Source organism: Octopus bimaculoides, chromosome 7, assembly GCF_046866305.1.
Source record: "Octopus bimaculoides isolate indiv1 chromosome 7, ASM4686630v1, whole genome shotgun sequence".
Taxonomy (NCBI): domain Eukaryota; kingdom Metazoa; phylum Mollusca; class Cephalopoda; order Octopoda; family Octopodidae; genus Octopus; species Octopus bimaculoides.
The window spans coordinates 35,645,176-35,664,843 of NC_142934.1; the positions used below are offsets into that span (position 1 = coordinate 35,645,176).

Here is a 19,668-nt window from a genome sequence, read left to right on the forward strand (position 1 = left end):
AGAGGAGTGAGAGAGGGGGGAGATTGATAGTGCTAAGAAGTAAGAGAAATATAACACGTTAAACGCAGGAAGACAGTTACAGGCAAGGAGACATAGAGGAGGGAGAGGAGAGGGAGGGAAGGAGAAAGAGAAGGATTTAGAGAGATAGATTGAGTGAAGGGAGTGGATAGAGAAGAATAGTGAAAGAGAATGTTGCCTATCGATCTATCTGTCAGAAAGTTATTCTGGCTGTGTGCTTCTCTCTCTCTCTCAGCAAATAGCTGCGAATGTTACTGTTACTTTTCTTCAGTTGAAGGGGAGGTAAAATGTTTCAGAGTAGAATGACGCATGCGTCGAAAGAAAAGTAGATACATAGATACATACATATATTAATTAAAGCAAGCGAGAGGAAGGACACAGAGGAAGTGAGAGAGACACACACATATATCGAAAGAAAAGATGATACATAGACACATTGTTAAATCAAAGACAAATAACTAGAGCAAATATTGGATGTCACTTTCACTTTTCATTACCACATGAGGATAAAATTAACTTGCAAGTGGCTGAGTACCCCCACAGACATGCATACTGCAGAATATGACAAGGCTGGCTCCTTTCAATTATAGCTACAACTCATTTTGGTCAGCTGAGTGGACTGGAGCAAGATAAACCTCCAAGTGGTTGGAAGAAAACAAAAACAGATCCTATATAGGGGCAGGAAAATCTTTTTAGTTGTTAGGGTCACTATGAGTGTTAATCTGGTTCTAACAGCAGCATTTGTGTCTCACAGATCTGGAGGTCAAGCATCCAGGTAGACACCAATGCACAGACAGTTGTTATCAAATTGAGCAGGAGTCGAGGGCGAAGCCACTACACAACAGAATAGCAATCATTTCATCTTAGCTTTCGCTGCTTATACTAAACACGACATTTTTGGCTTATGAGATAAAACATTTCCTTTCCTTTCACTCTTTTTTAAAAAGTGGCACTGTCACTTACAATGATGAGGATCCCGTTTATCTGATCAACAGAAGTCTGCTCATAAAATTAACATGCAAGTGGCTGAGTACACCACAGACATGCATGCCGTAACACAGTTCTCAAGGGAGATTCAGCCTCACAGAATGTGACAAGGCTGGCCCTTTGAATTACAGCTACAACTCATTTTTGCCAGCTAAGTGCACTGTAGCAAGGTGGCGCACACACAGTATCTTGCTCAAAAACACAGCACGCCACAAGGAATCGTACCTATGACTTTATGATCGTGTACCAAACACCCCTAACCACTGAGCCAAGCACCTGCACTCTCTTAACTGTAAAGAAAAGGAGTGAAGTGATAGAGACAGAGAAAGGAAAACATCAGTCATTTTCTAGCTTCTTTACTTTTAACAATGAAGAAGAGGGAGAGACATTTAGTAATGAATAGAGGGAAAGTCATTCAGGTGTTTATGGTTTCATCCTAGCAGTTCTAGAATGATCAACTGTTAGTTCTCTCTTCTTTCACCTACCCCCAATACTTATTTGCACTCTTTCATAGTTCTTCATGTCTTTTAGTTGGGGGGAAAGACTATGTTTTTTTTTCCAAGCATGTTTAATGTTTCCACTCCAAACAAGACTCCCTCCCTTCCTTTCTTTATCGTACAAAAATCAATGCAAATTTTGAACAGGGTATAACTGTGAAAAGAGCCCAGAAAATGAGTAATACCCCCTACAAAATGGGTGGATGAGAAAAGTTGCCAACAGGTGGCTACATGAAATTCAACTCTATACTTTAAAGAATGTCTTCTACTATAACCTCAGGCCGACCAAAGCCTCGTGAGGGGGTTTCATAGATGGAAACTGAAAGAAGTCAGTCTTATATATATATATATATATATATATATGTTTGTGTGTGTGCTTCTGTTTGTCCCCCCACCACCATCGCTTGACAACCAATGTTAGTGTGCTTGCATCCCTGTAACTTAGCTATTCGGCAGAAGAGGCTGATAGAATAAGCACCAGGCTTAAGTACAGGGGTCAATTTCTTCGATTAAAGTGCACTGATTTCCTTGATTAAAGGGCGACAAAGGAGCGGTACTCCAGCATGGCCACATTCAAATGACTGAAACAAGAAAAGAATAAAAGAGTACCAGAAGAACGTTCTGTACCACTAAACCAAGAAGGTTCTTTGAATATGTACGATGTATTTTAAAGCTAAATAGTAATTCTGTTTATGTTTGCATAACTGAGATATTTTGGTTGGATTATATAATTATTGGTTTTACACTTCTTTCTATATTCTATAAGTGTCACAATATAGAAACATTTCTCATGGCACCAGCACACAATTTACAGATGCTTACATTTTTTAATGTTTTCTGTGAAGTTTGTGCAGGTCCAGTTAATTTCTATCTTAAATTTTCCCCCTCTGAAGTACATTCAACAATTCAATTCCAGAGACCCGTCCACATCAGCCTAACTAAGTTCTAGAAGTGCTGTGTACCACCCACACGCAAAAAAATATCACAACAAACCAAACTACATCTCTTCACTTCCTCACATTTCCATTTCATGCACTAGGTTTACCTTGCACTCTCCAATCTTGGCCCTGTGCCACTGTAACATTGCTCTCCATTAGCTTCTGTGTGCTCCACCCACGCCCTGTCTCACCATATCATTGCATATGCCCTGCGCTTTGCCACCATCTCTATCCTGCTGTCACCCACTCTCTCCTTCTCCTGCACTTCCCTCAGGTTGGGTGTTTCCTTTGTGGCAGCGCACCTGTTTCTGTCTTCATTCCTAATCTCTCTCCCTCTGGCCGGGTAACCTTGTACCTCCTCTACAGTAAGACACCTGTTTCTGTCTCTCTGCCTCACTATAACTTTTCCTCATCCAACACAAGATCACCTCCTCCAATGCCCCCGCCCCTCTCAATAAAGACTTTTTTGTTTTGTAAGTACTCAGTGACCCTGTCAATGCAAATGCCTCTTAAAAGCACCCAGTTCACACTGTAAAGTAGTTGGTGTTTGGAAGGGCATCCAGCTGTAAAGACCTTACCAAAACTGACCTCGCCTGTGCTTGTGTCAGATGAAAAGCACTAAGTCAACTCAGCTAAATGGTTGGTGTTAGGAAGGGCATCCAGCAGTAAAAATCTTGCCAAAACAGTTACAGAAATCTGGTGCAGGCTTCTGCCTGTTGGGCTCTTATCAAACCATTCTGCCTATGCCAGCATGGAAGGCTGATGTTAAACGATGATGTTGATGATCCCCGCTTAGTCAGAGAACTGGCTAATTGTATCCTGCCTGGACACCACTTGACCTCAGCAGCCTTGTTCTGTTTCATTTCCACTATCGCTGCAACATCAATCCTCAGGTGTTTGTCCTCAACAAGTTTTGCTGACTTCAGAGCTTTGACACTCTCGTTGTCAATAAATACTGTGAGTGGTAGACTCTGCTCACCTATCCCACAAATGTTTCCTGAGACTTTCTATAGTATGCTACTGATTCTTATCTTCGCTGCAAGCTTAAGGCTTCAACAGCTATAGTGAATTGAATTATTCTTTCGATTTTGTTGGGATTTTCAGTAGATTGGACAGCAGTTTACAAGAAGATCTTTAATCCACAGTATGTGTGCTCCAATACTCCCTTTGTCATTGTTTACATTCCCTAAAGCTGCATTGCTGAATAGAAAAATTTCCCAGTCTTCTGTAGGTGTTCCTTGCATGGATGGAAATGACTGAACAAGCTTTATAACCTTCAATTTCACCACTCCTTTAACAGCCCACACTAAGTCAGCAACAGCTGCTTCTGGCAGTTTTGTATTTAGATCAACTAATTCAAAGGTCATGTCTGGACGTGACCCTAGTACCACCCAGTTCAACTGACTGACTAACTTCCTGAACTGGGACTGTTCGCCTCCATTCAGTTGAGATTGTTTCTCAGATGCATGTATAGGATCTAGTTGTGGAGGATCCAATTTCTGTACATACACCAAATCTGTATCTGGAAACTGTATCTGAAGTTTCCTTCCTCAACTTTACCCACTAGAAATTGTTCTTTGACTCTGCATAACATTTCTTCAAATGTCTTGTCTGACAACATATGATTCCAAGCAGATTTCCACCTTTTGTCAATGTGAACATAGCAGGATCCAAGTTTAGCTGTTTAAATCCTAATTAAATAAGTTCATCTTTCACGCTCATATAGAACTGTCTTGCACCATCCTTAACACCATATAATCCATGTTTGAGTTTCCAAACAAGTTTTCTGTGTCACTTTCTACAGGTGGTTTAATATAAACATCCCAATTTAGTTCCTTGCCTTGTCAAAAAGCTGACTTTATTTCTGTGGCTTTCACATTCTAATTTTTGCTTGCTGTAAGAGAGATAAATATTCTCATTACTCCTTTTCCTACAGTCAGGCTTTCCTTAGGTATAAATAACAGTTCCTCAAACCCTTGTGCTACAAGGCAAGCTCAGATGTTATCATCTTTACTTGTTGATATAGATCAACCCACCTTGTTGATATAGTATTTTGTCCACAATCTTTCACTTCCCCATATGTTTCAAACTTTTGCAGCTTTTGTAATTTGACTTGTTTGGCTATTACACTGCTTGGATTACTATCATCCACTATAACGTGTATTTCTAGAGGTTCCAGTGTGTTCAAACTTTTCTATTCTACACAGTCTAAATCAAGTTTTTTCATTATTGACTTCATTGCGAACACTATGCCACGTTTTATTTCTTCCTGATGCTTTGCCTGCTCTGCTTAATATGGTAGCATCTGTCCATTCCTGAGACTCTGGCAATTTATATTGGATCCATTGATTCACTCTGATATTCTTCTGTTTTTTCGCAGTGTGGATGTCTTCCATCATCATCATCATTTTTAGTACCATCATCACTTTTATGGTCCTGTGAAGTATCTACACCTTTTTCTGACACATTCAGTTGATCTTTTGAAATGCTTAGCTGGCTGCTTGCAGAGTTTGTATCATTGTCATTGTTTTCTACCTCTGGGTAGCCTTCTTTGGTATATCCACCTACTTTGCATAATCTGTTAGATGACACTCCACCTACTTTGCACAGTCTGTTAGATGACACTCCACCTACTTTGCAGAGTGTGTTAGGTGACACTCTGACAAATACACTACCATGTCTAACAAACAGGACTTTACCATCCTGAAAAACCACTGCTCATTAATTTAAGGACGCAGCCTGTAACTTATGGAAACACATATTGCATAGTTTTAAATTATTAACAATTTAAGATTACACTTCCTTCTTATCACCATTTTCATATATCTGTTCTGCTGCTCTCACTTTTGACTTCAAAGCCTGCCTAATCCTTTCACTAGCTTCTGTTTGTATGAATGCCTTTCGTGCCTCATGCAGAGCATTCAGATGTTTAAAGGTTTCACTGGTTGTGCTTCCCTCTAAAGCTAGTAACTCTGCTTGCATTATATTTGGTACATTTGGATTCTTGCTGAATACCAACGGGTGGTTACTGAAACCATTCAACATTTGTAATGACTTCTTTGCTATGCTGGCCTAAGCCAATAGCGTCCACTTGTGAATTGTCTGCTGCTAGTTTCTACATCATATCAGTGATGGCATGGACATGTTCACACAAACCATTCTGAAACGGACTCATTTCAGCCATGGTTCAAATACATATTTAGGATTGAAGCAATCTCCTGCATTTCCTCAGAGTTGAACTCTCCTCCATTATCTATCATCAGTACCCCCATGACTCCAAACATGCCAATACAGTTTTTCATCAAAGCATTAATCACATCACTAGGTCTCTTTCAGCCACTGAAAACTGATATCCCTCTTAAGAGATATCACACTCAGCAAAACTGCATAGAGTGATCATTAATTTAAGGACGCAGCCTGTAACTTATGGAAACACATATTGCATAGTTTTAAATTATTAACAATTTAAGATTACACTTCCTTCTTATCTCAGTGGCCACCTGCATTTCAGTTAATATCAAAGAATATAGTAAACAATTTGAAAAACTATAATCCCGTCACATACACACACACACACGAATATATGATGTACATAATGTGAGTATATATATATGTGTGTGAGTGTGTGTGTGTTTCTATCATCAACAGGAAAACAACCACCAATAACAACAGTAATATATAGTATGAAGTAGATAAGCAAATCCATTTCAGATAAAAATATATAATGTGGTATCCTAGTGTATTTTAAAAGTTGAAGGAAATGTTTTTGATCTTAGGCCTATGAGGATTGACTTGGAACTACACAGTTGCAACAATACAATTAGCAAGAACAATATAACACCAACAATATCCACACACCGTCACAAACATCTAAACCAAGACAATTCAGATCATCACCACTAATTGTTGTGGATAATTAATCGCTGCTGCTCTTGGATTTGCTTTCAATTTAAGATATCTGGAAAGAAGTGATCAAGCAGAACTGAAGGCAGTAGTGTAAAAAGGAACTCTAAAAGGATTACACTGGATATTAAACTGGATCTTTTAGAAAGACTTGATGCGGAAGTAAAACTAAGCTATATTGCCAAATCATTAAATCTTGCAGCATCTTGCAGTGACAACAATACAACAGAAAGAAAATTATAAGTGTTCAAGAAGCTACTCTGTTAACTGTCCAGACCTTTCTTTTTCATAGATCTAATATGATGCTTAGAATGGAACAACTTTTTAGTGTATGGATTGAGAATCAGAATCAGTGTAATATGCTGATAAACACAACAGTAATTCAAGTTTATATGATGATTTGTCAAAAAAAGGTGGAACTTCTAATGAAAAATCCTTTTTGGTTAATAAAGGCTGGTTTGAAAGGTCTAAGAAGCACATGAATTTGTACAATATAAAAATGACTGGTTAAACTGCAAATGTCGATCCAGAGACTGCTACTAATTATCCTGAGCAGTTGAAGAAAATGATTGCTGAGGGGAGTTACACATCAAAGCAAGTATACAATGTTGATGAAACTGCACTTTTCTGGAAGTGCATGCCCACTAGAACTTTTATTTCTTAAGAAAAATTAACACCAGGGTTTAGAGCTTCTAAAACTCATGTGACACTTCTTTTGGGAGGAAATGATGCTGGTAATATGGAATTCAAGCCCCTACATGTGCATCACTCTGAAAATTCAAGGTATGGAGCCTTGTCTAGGAGCTTTGTCAAAGAGTGGTTTACAAACTTTTTTGGGAACATTTGTAAACATTTTAAAAAGGTATAGTGGAAGGGACAGTGTAAGACACAATATTTGCAACAAAGCATAAGCTTTATACATTTTTTTTTCAGACAATGCACAGAACTACCCAGCAAACTTAAGATGACTTTTCTGATAATGTGAGTTGAATATATCTCCAAGAACACAACTTCTTTGCTCCTGCGAATAGATGAAGGTGTGATAGCTAACTTCAAGGCATATTATGAGAACTTTCAAACAACTTATGAAAGCAATTGACAGGGATAATAAACCTACAGTTAAGAGATTTCTGGAAGAAATTCAATGTAATGGATACTGTGTGTAATAGAGTTGAATCTTGGGATGAAATAAAGCCTTCAACTTTAAATAATTATTGGAAAAGTATGAAGCTGCATTGTATTCATGACAAACTATCTACTACTTCTAAGGATCTCTCTGTACATTTGAGGAAGGTAAATTCTGTAAATTCTTAGTGTTTATTGTACCTGCACATCTGCTACACACAAAGACTACTTTCTCTGTTAACATTCCTATGATACTGCTGCACCTCGTGTGTCCATAGCTTGCACTACGTACATCATATGGAGTTTTTACTAATACTCTTTCTACATAACAAACAGGGAATTTGTGATTTATCTATTTTCCTACCTATTAGGACTTTGGTCTTTGCTAAATTAACACCAAAGCCCTCTGATTCCAGACCCCTCTCTAGTTCAGGTTGTCATTCAAATAAAAGAACAAGCTCTACAGCATAGAGGTGCTCCCAAGGGCAGCCAATCTTAAATTTCTGTTTTTGGCCTGGAGGGGGCTGAGAAGCAATCCTTAGTAAACTCCTACTTGTACACTAAATTCATTGCTATTTTCATTGCCAACCTTCATCTTACTGACAACATCCTTGTATGTGGCTTTTATAGCTCACACCAACCGCTTTATCCCTAATCTCTGGATTGACCACCAGATAAGGAATTGAGACACCCTGTCAAAGGCTTTCTCCATGTCAACAAAAGCCATGTACTACGGTCTATGTTTGGCCAAATGCTTCTCTTGCAATTGCCTTACTAGGAAGGTAGTACAAGTTGTGCTTCTCTCTGGCAGAAAACCAAACTGCATCTCATCTTGGCTTACTCTCTTCCTAATTATTTGAGCTAGGACCCCCTCTGCAACTATCACCACTTGGTCCAGCAATTTGATACCTTTGTAATTATTTCTGTTTAAAGTATTACCTTTACCTTTGTCGCAGTTGACTATAATGCTGCTATACCAGTCATTGGATATGATTTCCTTGTGGATATCCTAATTAACTATACGAGTGACTCAGCCATATCCCACTCTGCCAGATATTGTAAACATCTCAGCAGAATCACTAACTGTAACTGAACCATTAGAATTTCTTATTTTCATGCATGAAGGTGATCATATTGCTTGTTCTCTGTTGTTTTCTTGTGCTTGCTTTTGGAAAAGTCTCGTTTCGAAAAAGTCTGTAGGAACTCAATCCGACTTAATATGAAAATGGATAGGAAAATTAATTTCGTGCTACAGCAAGATTTTCAGGAATGCATTACTACAGTAAGTGAGAGATTCCTGTTATTACATGCATATCAAATTACTTGACCAAATCATGAAAGTTACAGAAAGAGTTATAGTTCAACTAATTAGGAAGAGATTTAACCTAGATAATATGCAGTTTGGTTTTCTGCCAGAGAGAAGAATTACTGATACTTTCATTCTAAGGCAATTTCAGAAGTAGCTAACCAAATATAAATCATTGTACTTGGCATTTGTCAACTTGGAGAAAGCCTTTGATGAGATCCCTTGCTCCCTCAACAGCAACAAATTTAGTGTGTAAGTATAAGTTCACCGAGGCTTGGTTCTCAGTCCCTTCCAGTTTATCGTTGTCTTCTAAGCCATAACAGAGAAGTTAAACCTTTTAGTATTGATTACTGTCAAACTTAATGCTTCTTTATTTAAATTGTTTTGAATCGATATGCATTATCTCACAGCTTCAAGGTTTCAACGATGTGACTATATGTTTGAATGACATTGTACCATAGGTGTTAGAGACAAAATCTGGCTGGTTTGAGCATAAAACCTAGAATGTTTGGGCTTGATATGGGCAGTTTAATGATGAAGGATTAAGACTGACTGTTCATGAGAGCTTCTCCATAATGATGACCTTCTTCATATAGCTGAAACTGTAGTAGAATTAGAAACAAAATTCCAGGTATGGAAATAAAATCAACACATAAAGGGCCTTAAAAGTCAACTTAGCAAAATCCAAAGTTCTAGTAAGAAAACAGATAAACCACAAATCCCTTCAGGAAAATAGCTTATATATATATATGTGTATCACATGACCTAAACAGCAGTCTTCTCTCTTGCACATTACATCTACATCTTATAGTAGAAAAACTGTAAGTAAAAATTCCATATGGTGTACCCAGTGAAAAATATGGACACATATGAAGAAAAGTGGAATCAGAAGAAGATTAACAGAGAAAGTGAACTTAGTGTGTGTATCAGATGTGCAATGACAAAAGGTCACTCCCTCAGAGTGAAGGGCAGATTGTATGATGCTTGAGTACTAATAGCTGTACTACATACTAGTGAAATGTGGGCTGAGAATGCAAAGTATATGCTAAAGCTTCAAAGAAACGAAATTAGCATGTTCTGCTAGATGTGCAACATCAGTGTGTGTATACAACAAAGTGCAAATATATTGAGAAAAACTGATTATCAGAGGAATTAGATGTCATGTGCAAGAGAGAAGACTGCTGATTTGGTCATATGATACAGATATATCTGGACAGTTGCATAAAGAAGTGCCAATTGCTAAATGTGGATGGAACCTGTGGAAGAGGGAGATCCAGGAAGATGTAAGATGAAGTGGTGAAGAATGATGTCTGGATGTTGAGTCTCTCCAAGATGACAAATGACAGAGATGATTGGCAATTTACTGTGCCTCTAAGCAAAAGATGAGGCCTAAAGACATGTCGTTTACACTTATGCCCCTGCATACAATCTATCTCTGATGAATCTCTTCTTAACACCCACCTCACTCCACCATTGTTCATCATTGTCCATCAAAGCAGACAGTGGAGCCTGGTGCAATTCTTTGGCATGCTAGTTTTTATCAAACCATGTAACCCATGCCAACACGGAAAGATAGATGTTAAATGGTGATGATATATATACCTATAAATACACACCCACAAACTAAAAACATCAGAATTACTGAAAACATTTCTTAAGCTCAATAACAAGGAATAAAACAAATATTAAAATTTGGTCTTACCCTGATCACTTTGGTTTATGCAATGATCAATATCACATTGGTCATCTTTTAAAGAGTTTATACATATTGCTTTACCTAAAAAGTTTTCTGATAACAAAGACACTGCCTTTCCAATTTCAGACCAGTCTTTAAGTTGTACAATGGCAGCTCCACTGAAAAGAAGATGATGTCATTCAGTTTTCTAACTTCTGCAATTTCCTCATCTACTCCTCTATATCAACATTTGTTTTTCAAATTTAGATATTTAAATGTAGTTAGATCTAGTATTTTGAAGGAACAATTTTTCTTTTTGATGGTAACCATTCATGTAATAGCAACAATGGAAACTATTGTTCAGTGTTGTAGAAAGAGGCGATGCAATAAATGAGGCACAAAAAAGTTCAAAATTTGTTAATTCTGCAAGAGTGCATTCCCTTTTCTACTCTCCAGGAACTTTGGGAAGGAAGAGAGAAAATAGTTCAATTTCAGTGAAGAGTAGATGGTGGTACTCCATTAGAAGATTGTAAATACTTCCAGAAGACTTACAGTGAATGTCTGCAACAGAGCAGATGCCACTAAATGCACTCAAGCATCATGTGGTGGAGTGAATGTTTGCAACTGAGCAAATGCCAGTAAAGGCATTCAAGGAACATAAGATGGTGTCAAACTGGATAGCAGCATCAAAAGTGTGCCAAGTTTGATATGCGCACATACACACACACAAATGAAGATAAATAAACACAAAATTTAAAGTTACTTACGACTTTAGCGTCTTATGTTTCTTTAATTTAATTTTATTTTCACTGAACAAAGTTTTTATGCTACTGGCTGCAACAGACTCTGGAAGACTCTCAATAAACAAAATACCTAAATAAACACATATATGAATAATTAAATTAGAACTTTAATAATAAAATAAGTAAAACAATAAAACTATTGTGAATGAAAGGAACAAGTAGTTAACATTTACAGATCTCCAATAGTTTTTACAAAAAGTTTAAAACAAACACGCACACACATACATACATGTGTGTATGTGTCTGTGTTTTTGATTTAAACTTTATGCACATATGTATAGTAGAAACAGAAAATCTTCAGTATAGTAGTGAATGTTTAAAAAAAAAATTAATGACTTTTCTGATAACTGTCTTCCACTAAAATGATTAGATGATTCTGGCAATCTTTCTTCCAGTGATCAATTTTAAATTATTTATCTATGTATATATAACAAAAATACAAATGGAGAAAATCACAGCTTTAATTGGTGATTCCACCATACAATACTAATAGTTGTTTCTGTTGTATCAAAATATTTAGATACAGAAAATATTAGTCAAATTAAATTACATCTGAACATTCATGTTAACATGTAATCAAGGTAATCCAAAATGATAACAAAAGAATACAAAATAAATATATGAATTCTACATTGTGACAGTTAAAAAGAGAGAGAGAGATTCTGTGTCACAACAATTAGTTATCTGTTTATTAAATTTGATAAACATTTTTAGAAAAAGCAATTGTAATCAAGAATTGAAATATCTAAATGCTTTTCTAAATGTGTGACAATATTTTAATGTAAAAGTACCACCATAACTTAATAATTTATAAGTAATTATATAATACATTTCCTCAAGGCAAAGATTACATTTAAAATTACCAGTTTTGTACAATGGTAAATAACTAATAATAGATCACTTTATATCATGTTCTTTTTTAAATCCTAAATGCATTTACTAAGATTTGTAGAATTACCCTTTCTTCTGTATTTAAACGAATGAGAATGATTATAAAATCTGGATTTCCAAATAGTAGCAGAGGAACCTATGTAATAATACTTATGATCACCTATTATTACTTTACACTGGTATATTGATACACTATTTTTCTTTGAACAGTGATTTTCTAAAGGACAGATTTTGTTTTTACTATCACACAGGCATTTATTCACTTGTATTTGGTAATCATGGTTAAAAGAATTATTACTAGTCCGCCTCTCAGAATTAGGTCTTAGGATAGGATTATTACTTGTTTCATAATTAATATTAAAACTAGGTGTTAACTGTATTATCAGTCAGAATTACTTTTACTTAAAGTATCAAAATCTATTTCAGAAAAATCATTAGAATTAACTTCACAAGTCACACTATCGATTTTATTCTTGTTTATAGATTTTGAGTTGAGAGACTCCCTAATTCAAATAACAAATGGAGAAATAGGGAGAATTTTCAGACATAATAACTTTAACCAATACCTTCTGTATCCAAATATGTTGATACAACAGAAATGATTGTTGGTACTGTATGGTGGAGTCACCAATTAAAGATATGATTTTCTTCATTCAGATTTGGGGGGGGGGGGGGGGCTTATACTCTGAATTTCTTCAAATTCTTCTAAACAATATTTGGATCTATTTGTCGTACATGAGGAATTACCTAGGATATTTATTCTACTTGCATTTATTGGTGTATGATCATTTCATATAGTTAACCAAATCAATTTAACACAGTGCTTTCTTTTTCTTCTTTTATATATATATATATATATATATATATATATATATATATATATATATATTGCAGTGTGGAAGGTGTTTATAAGCCATTTAAAATAACACACAACCATATAAGCGTATATAGTTTGATATGTATGTACGTATGTGCAGATGTACGTGTGTGTATGTGTTGTGCGTTGTGTATATGACTATATTAGTGTGTGCATGCATGTGCGTATGAGTATGTGTAGATACATCTATGTGTAGTATGTTTATGTGTGTAAAAAAAAAAGTTATAATAAAATAACAATATTAAAAAAATGCATATTTGAATTTTAACCGTTATCCTTGTATTAGTGTCATATATATTTGTATATATGTATGTTTGTGTATATATGTGTATATATGTATAGGTGTAGTGATGGATAAGCGTATATGTGTGTATACTTTAAGATTATACGTATATTTGTGAGTGTGTATGAGTGTCAATATGATTGTGTGTACTTGTATATATGTATAAGCAAGGTTATATATGTGCATATATGTATCTAAGACATTGTATCCATTCACCGTTAGACGGTGGTGAGAGGGACAAACGCACACACACACGTGTGTGTGTGTTTACACATGTGTAGATGCATATGTATATGTGTGTGTATATACAACCTTCAACAAAGTAACAGTCATGTATACAACTTGAACTGATGCACATATCAGTACATAAACATACGTTCACATGTATATACATATGTACACACACACACACAAACACGTCTACAAACTTACCCTATTACTCACGTACATTCATAAGTACATACGTGCACTCACATACATACATATATCATGAACTAACTGTTACTTTCTCAGATGCAGCACAATTTTGTCAGTGAACAGGTCGCGGTCTCAAAGCGACGAAAATATTTTGACAAATTAAATTTAAATGTTGAAGTGAATCTGACGGCTTTTGTGTGTTATTTTAAATGGCTTATAAACACCTTCCACGCTGCAATTGTTTTCGTTCCAGCACACGATCTCAGATCAGGTCACTTGTTATGCAAGTACATCTTCGTATATATATATATATATATATATATATTGTTGCTATTATGAAAGAATGGTCTACAATATGTTGCTTTTCAGAAAATGAAAAAAATAGTTTCACCATTCCATAGCAAAACGGCTGTACTACACTTTGACAAATTTTGATATCTCAGCATCTGCAAATACAATAGTTTGACCAAAAGAACCAAATGCTGAAAAGAAAAATGCATTTGGCCAAATTTGGACATACGACAGTTTAAACATAATAGCAACGATATATATATATATCAAAAAAAAGCAACACGGATTTTAAAGGTTATTGCAGTACGCACGTTTCATGCTACTCCATTTATTTAAGTAATGCAAGTATTACATTAAAAGCAAAATGTAGAGCAATCTTCAGCTTCACAAGAATATAAAAAATTACAGCAGAATAGACATATTACTATTGTGGCAACATTTAAAATCTAAGTGGGAAGAAGAATACATAAAAATCCATCTTGACATAGCCAAGGCTAGCAGGCTAGTAATTAATTCTAGGAAGAATATTCTTGTGCAGCTGAAGATTGCTCTACATTTTGCATTTAATTTAATGTAATGCTCGCATTACTTAAATAAATGGAGTAGTATGAAACGTGCGTACCGCAATAACCTTTAAAATCCATGTTGCTTTTTTTTAATTTTTGATCACCTTGCTTTTGGAATTGTTTTGGATAATACCATACTATATTCCGGTGCCTAAACGCAAGTACCACATTCAATTTTGAATCTATCTATATATATATACACACACACACATATACATACAGGGTCCCTGATAATGGGACTGAGTTTCTCACTTAAAAGCAACTTTCAAACTGTTCTTTTTTTTTTTTTTGTTATCAGTTCTTTTAATATAGTTTTAGATTCTGTCTGGACATTGGAGCGGGTGTTTCAAAACAAAATATGGATGCACACACACACACACACACTTTCCCCACTTACATACACGTATAGTATGTGGAGACAAGTCAAAATAAAAATAAGTAATCACACAAAAAATAGATATAGAGATTTCAAGAGGCAAACTTTGCATTTTAGATAGTAGTACCCAAATATAATAATTCTGCTATAGGCACAAGGTCTGCAATTTTGGGCGAGATGTCTAGTTGATTCCATTAACTTCAGTGCTCAATTGGTATCAACCCAAAAAGTATGAAAATCGAAGTTGACACAGACACATAAAAACCCATCCAATATATACTCTATGATTATTCTATTCAGAAACTATGATTGTCTAAAATGCAAAATTCATTTAATGACACAGTAAACAATTTCTATCTTTAACTTTCTTTCTTCTGAAATATTTGTTTACTTATTTTTAGTTTGATCTATCATAACTTGCATTCAATGCTTTATATGTGTGTACATATATATATATTTATATATGTTAACCCTTTCGTTACCATATTTCTAACCAAATTACACCCCTTATGTGTTTCAATTAATTTCTAACATAATCATAAATTTAGGCTGGTTTCGTTAAACAACTCTAACTTTTTTATTTATCAACATATTAATGTGATTTTTGGAAGATAAATTAACGAAAGGTTCTCAACCAATTCTATACCAAAATTTTTGTCACAAAGTGACTTTAATTACAGGTAAATACAGGTAAATTCAACAAAATATAAAATTATTTAAATTTTTGTTCAAACATCGCTATAGAAAATGGGTTATTAGCTAATATTCAATTGGGTATACAACAAAATATTATTATAGAAGAGTTGTGCATATTACTGGATTTATTACTGTCTCTTTTGCCAGTATAAAATTAAAATCCAGAGCAGTACCCAGTATTTGATTCACAAATCTTTTCCAAACTTTGATCCCCCATTTTGTGCGCTTTCCTGGCATATACTGTTGAAAACGCACTCGGCCTTTATAGCCCACCATATCCTTATCTATAAACTGTTTTATATGTGCTTTGAACACAGTCAATGAGGGGTCTTATTTTAAATAAGGGATCAAAGTCTGGTTTTCCACGTACTGGTGTACTGCTCGTGTCTCTTACATGTAGATATTGAGTCAATTTTAAAAACCGTATCCTCGTCATTATACTTGAGACATATTCGTCTCCAAAGGGTTCATCACTACTCCAGTAATTTGTTATTCTAGGTAACTTTCTAATGCCCATGATAATATTTATTGCAAAATATGCTTTAATTTCATTCAAGTTTATGGGAAACCTCAAACTATCCTTTTTTACGCTTTGTTTACATTTAGCGTAACGGTTTGTTTCCGCCGTAATCAATTCAAATAGGCACATCGGAAAAAGCAAAAAGAAATAGTCTAAAGCTTTACTCTCCTGGGTAAGACTGTGACTTGGTCCAGTTTCTTCAGAAAAATCACTGAAAGAAGGAGTTTTTAAATTTTCACTCCATTCAGGTACTAATTCATTCTCTTTATCGCTATCATCGGAGCTCTCGGATTCACTGCTTTCATTTTCGGAAAATGAAACCTCAGATTCATTATCAAATACCACGTGCTTTTTTTTTATTCGGTTACAGAGTTAGATTTATCAAGGTTTTCAACGGAAAATCCTTCGAATTCTGACTCGCTGCTTGACAGAATAAAATTCGTATCCATTTTTTTGTCAGGATTACAAATTTTGAAAACACAACAGGAACAAATTTGGAAAAAAATCTCCCAAAATTCACAAAATTAAAAAAACGTGTTGATCGTCGTACAAAACTATAGCTGAACTGTTTACACAAATAATCACGTGTTTTCACGAATGTACTAACGAGATTTGCTCAGATATTCTCATTTAAATATGAATAGGTGATTACGGGCGGTTTTGGGCGGCTTGGTTACATGAACCAAAATTATTTTCGGGCGGCTTTGGGCGGTTTGGTAACGAAAGGGTTAACCTTCAGATAAAGATTCAAAAGTAATATTATTTTTTAATCTTTGTCTGAAAAATTACACAAAGAGATTCTTTATATGTTTTCCCTACATGTATATCTTTCTAACTCCTCTCCTGTAATGCAATATATGTAACATGGAATTAAAAGTATATCAAATTTTGCTAGTCTTCTGTTTTGATATATATATATATATATATATATATATATATATTTATATATATATATATAAATAATGAAACTTGCCTTTAGACGGTCTTTTCTTTTTAGCCTTACTGGATGTTTCTATAGAGACATTTTCTAAATGAACAATAGAGAACAAATTAAAATAAATTTCAAATTCACATCATTCAAAAATAACAATAATTAATAAAAAGTAGATTCTGAAAGTGAAGATAAGACTGTGATTGGAAGATAGTGATTGTGATAGTTAAGAAATGTCTTTAGCTGATAGTGGAAGATAATCTATGGCAAGAGAAAACTTTCGCTCTCAAGATCTTAGTCACAAGAGAACAGAAGACTAAGACAAGGGCAATGTTCTGTGCAGCAATTTTAATGATGAAAAACCAAAATGATAATTTTTAATATCAGCAATATCTTCATTTATTCATCACCTTACTTCAATTTAGAAAATTTACTGGTAACCTGAAATGGACAAACATCAAACCACAGAATAATGTTTGGATATATTTAGCTGAAGAGACAATCTTACATCAGGTCTATCTACATCATTATCTTTCATCATCATTTAATGCCCATTCTCTATTGCTGGTATGGATGAATGGTTTGACAAGATGGAGACGTCAGCCAAGCTTCATTGTGTGTTTTGGCATGGCTGGATGTCCTTTGTAGTGGATGCCCTTTGTAGTGACAACCACTTAAAAGAATATACTGGATGCTTTTTTGCGGCACCAGCACTGGTGAGATCACCAACTAACATGCAAAACAAAGTCTCCTTAACTAAGGGAGTAGTATTGAGGGATGCAATTTTTGTACCAGTGGATGAGAAGTTAAAAGAATGTAGAGGAATAGAAATAGGTGTCTTTTAGAAGAGATACAAAGACACCTCAGTTGGAAAAGAAAGGAGAGGGGGACAAAGGAAATTAGAGATGGAGAGAGAGAGAGAGAGAGAGAGAGAGAGAGAGAGAGAGAGGTGGTGGTGGATATGTTAGAACATACCCTCAAGGTACAATGGGGTAGTGAATATAGGTGAAGTGATATAAAGGATTAAACTGAGAGTGGGCAAGGTGACAGAGAGGGAAATTTCATAATGTGAGATGGTTAGATAGGATAGAGGTAACTGTAGAAATTGAAGGTAAGAGATGAGGTGACAAGTGTTTGGGAATGAGATGTGTAGGGAGCTTGACGGGTCAGTGAGAATGGAGGCGAGGCAGAGCATTGCGCATCCAAGCATTTAGTGATGTGGTTTTAGGATATCAACTCCGTTGTAAGGCATGAGTTTTCTCAGGCGCAGTATGGTACCAGATATTTCAGTCATTTTTGTCTAAGTTGGCAACTATGTAACAATAGATATCAGAAATTTCAGACATCTCACCTAATATGTAAATCTTACAAGTTTTCATTGTAAACATTATGTAGACGGTTACTGCAATGTAAACATACCATCAGCATCTTGAGCAGTCAATTTCCTCTTCAAACTTTTGTTTTCTTTTGAATCTTCTTTTCCTTCTTTCTTTGTTTTTGATGGTTTTTTCATGTCTTGAGCAGGATATTCTGTCTCTATATGAAAGAATGTATCAGCAAGAAAATACCATTATATTTCATTAATATTATTCTTAAATAGTTTTGAAAAAGGAGAATAATTTTTCTCTTCTTTTCATTTAGTGCCTAATTATTGACAAATGTTGTGGAGACATAACAATCTTGGTTTTCAATGCCCTGGGGAAAACAAATAACTTTCATCTTTCACTGGATATCAGATTATTTATTGCACGTCTTCAGGTATAATTGTGTGGTTAAGAAGTCCATTTCCCAACCACATGATTTTGCATTCTGTCCCACTGTGTGACATCTTGGGCAAATGTCTTCTACAAAAGCCCCAGAAAGATTAAAACTTTGAGTGGATTTCTAGATTTGGCAGTCCGAAACTGAAAGAAGCCACTGAAATTTTCTGAAATTCATGAGCTACCAGCAAGTTTATTGCCATTTCTACTGTTAATAAACCAACTGTTGGTTTTGTACTTTCAAAATTGAGTGAAATAAAAGATCATTGAGCTGAAAAACAGCTATGGGTAAGTGACAAGGACATCCAAATTTTCTCATATACCAGAAGTAGAACCTTCCATCAAGACCACTTTCACAAGTCAACTGGTTTGACACCACTAACCTAGCGTATTTTCTTGAAAAGAATATATGCTAACAATTGTCTATTTTCTCAAACTTACTCTCTGTCTCTCTCTCTCTCTATATATATATATGCCAAATTAGACTGGAGCCTGGTGTTGCCATCCGGTTTCACCAGTCCTCAGTCAAATCGTCCAACCCATGCTAGCATGGAAAGCGGACGTTAAACGATGATGATGATGATGATATATACAAGAATAAGGGCAGGGAATCGTCAATTAATAATAGAATTAATAATTAACAATTGGCCGATGAATTCGTAAGTGCCTTTCTTATCGTTGATTTTTGGTGTCGCATAGCCAAAGATTACAGTGAAGTGTGTATATATATATATATATATATATATGTGTGTGTATATATAGATATATATATATATATATATATATATATGTGTGTGTGTGTGTGTGT

The 19,668-nt window shown here is 35.2% G+C and overlaps 1 protein-coding gene across 2 annotated transcripts in view; it reads right to left on the minus strand.

Annotated features, from left to right (window-relative positions):
* The window catches only part of LOC106883410 (uncharacterized), a 59,598-nt gene extending 40,938 nt beyond the window's left edge, over positions 1-18,660 (minus strand). For both annotated transcript variants that reach the window (XM_014934403.3, XM_014934402.3), the window contains exons 1-4: positions 18,520-18,660; positions 17,143-17,196; positions 11,217-11,322; positions 10,477-10,628 (exon numbers count right to left, since the gene is read on the minus strand). In XM_014934403.3, the coding sequence (XP_014789889.1) occupies positions 10,477-10,628; positions 11,217-11,322; positions 17,143-17,196; positions 18,520-18,613 (406 nt within the window). In that variant the 5' untranslated portion in view covers positions 18,614-18,660. The remainder of the gene's footprint in view (positions 1-10,476; positions 10,629-11,216; positions 11,323-17,142; positions 17,197-18,519) is intronic.
* Between the last annotated feature and the right edge of the window lie 1,008 nt (positions 18,661-19,668).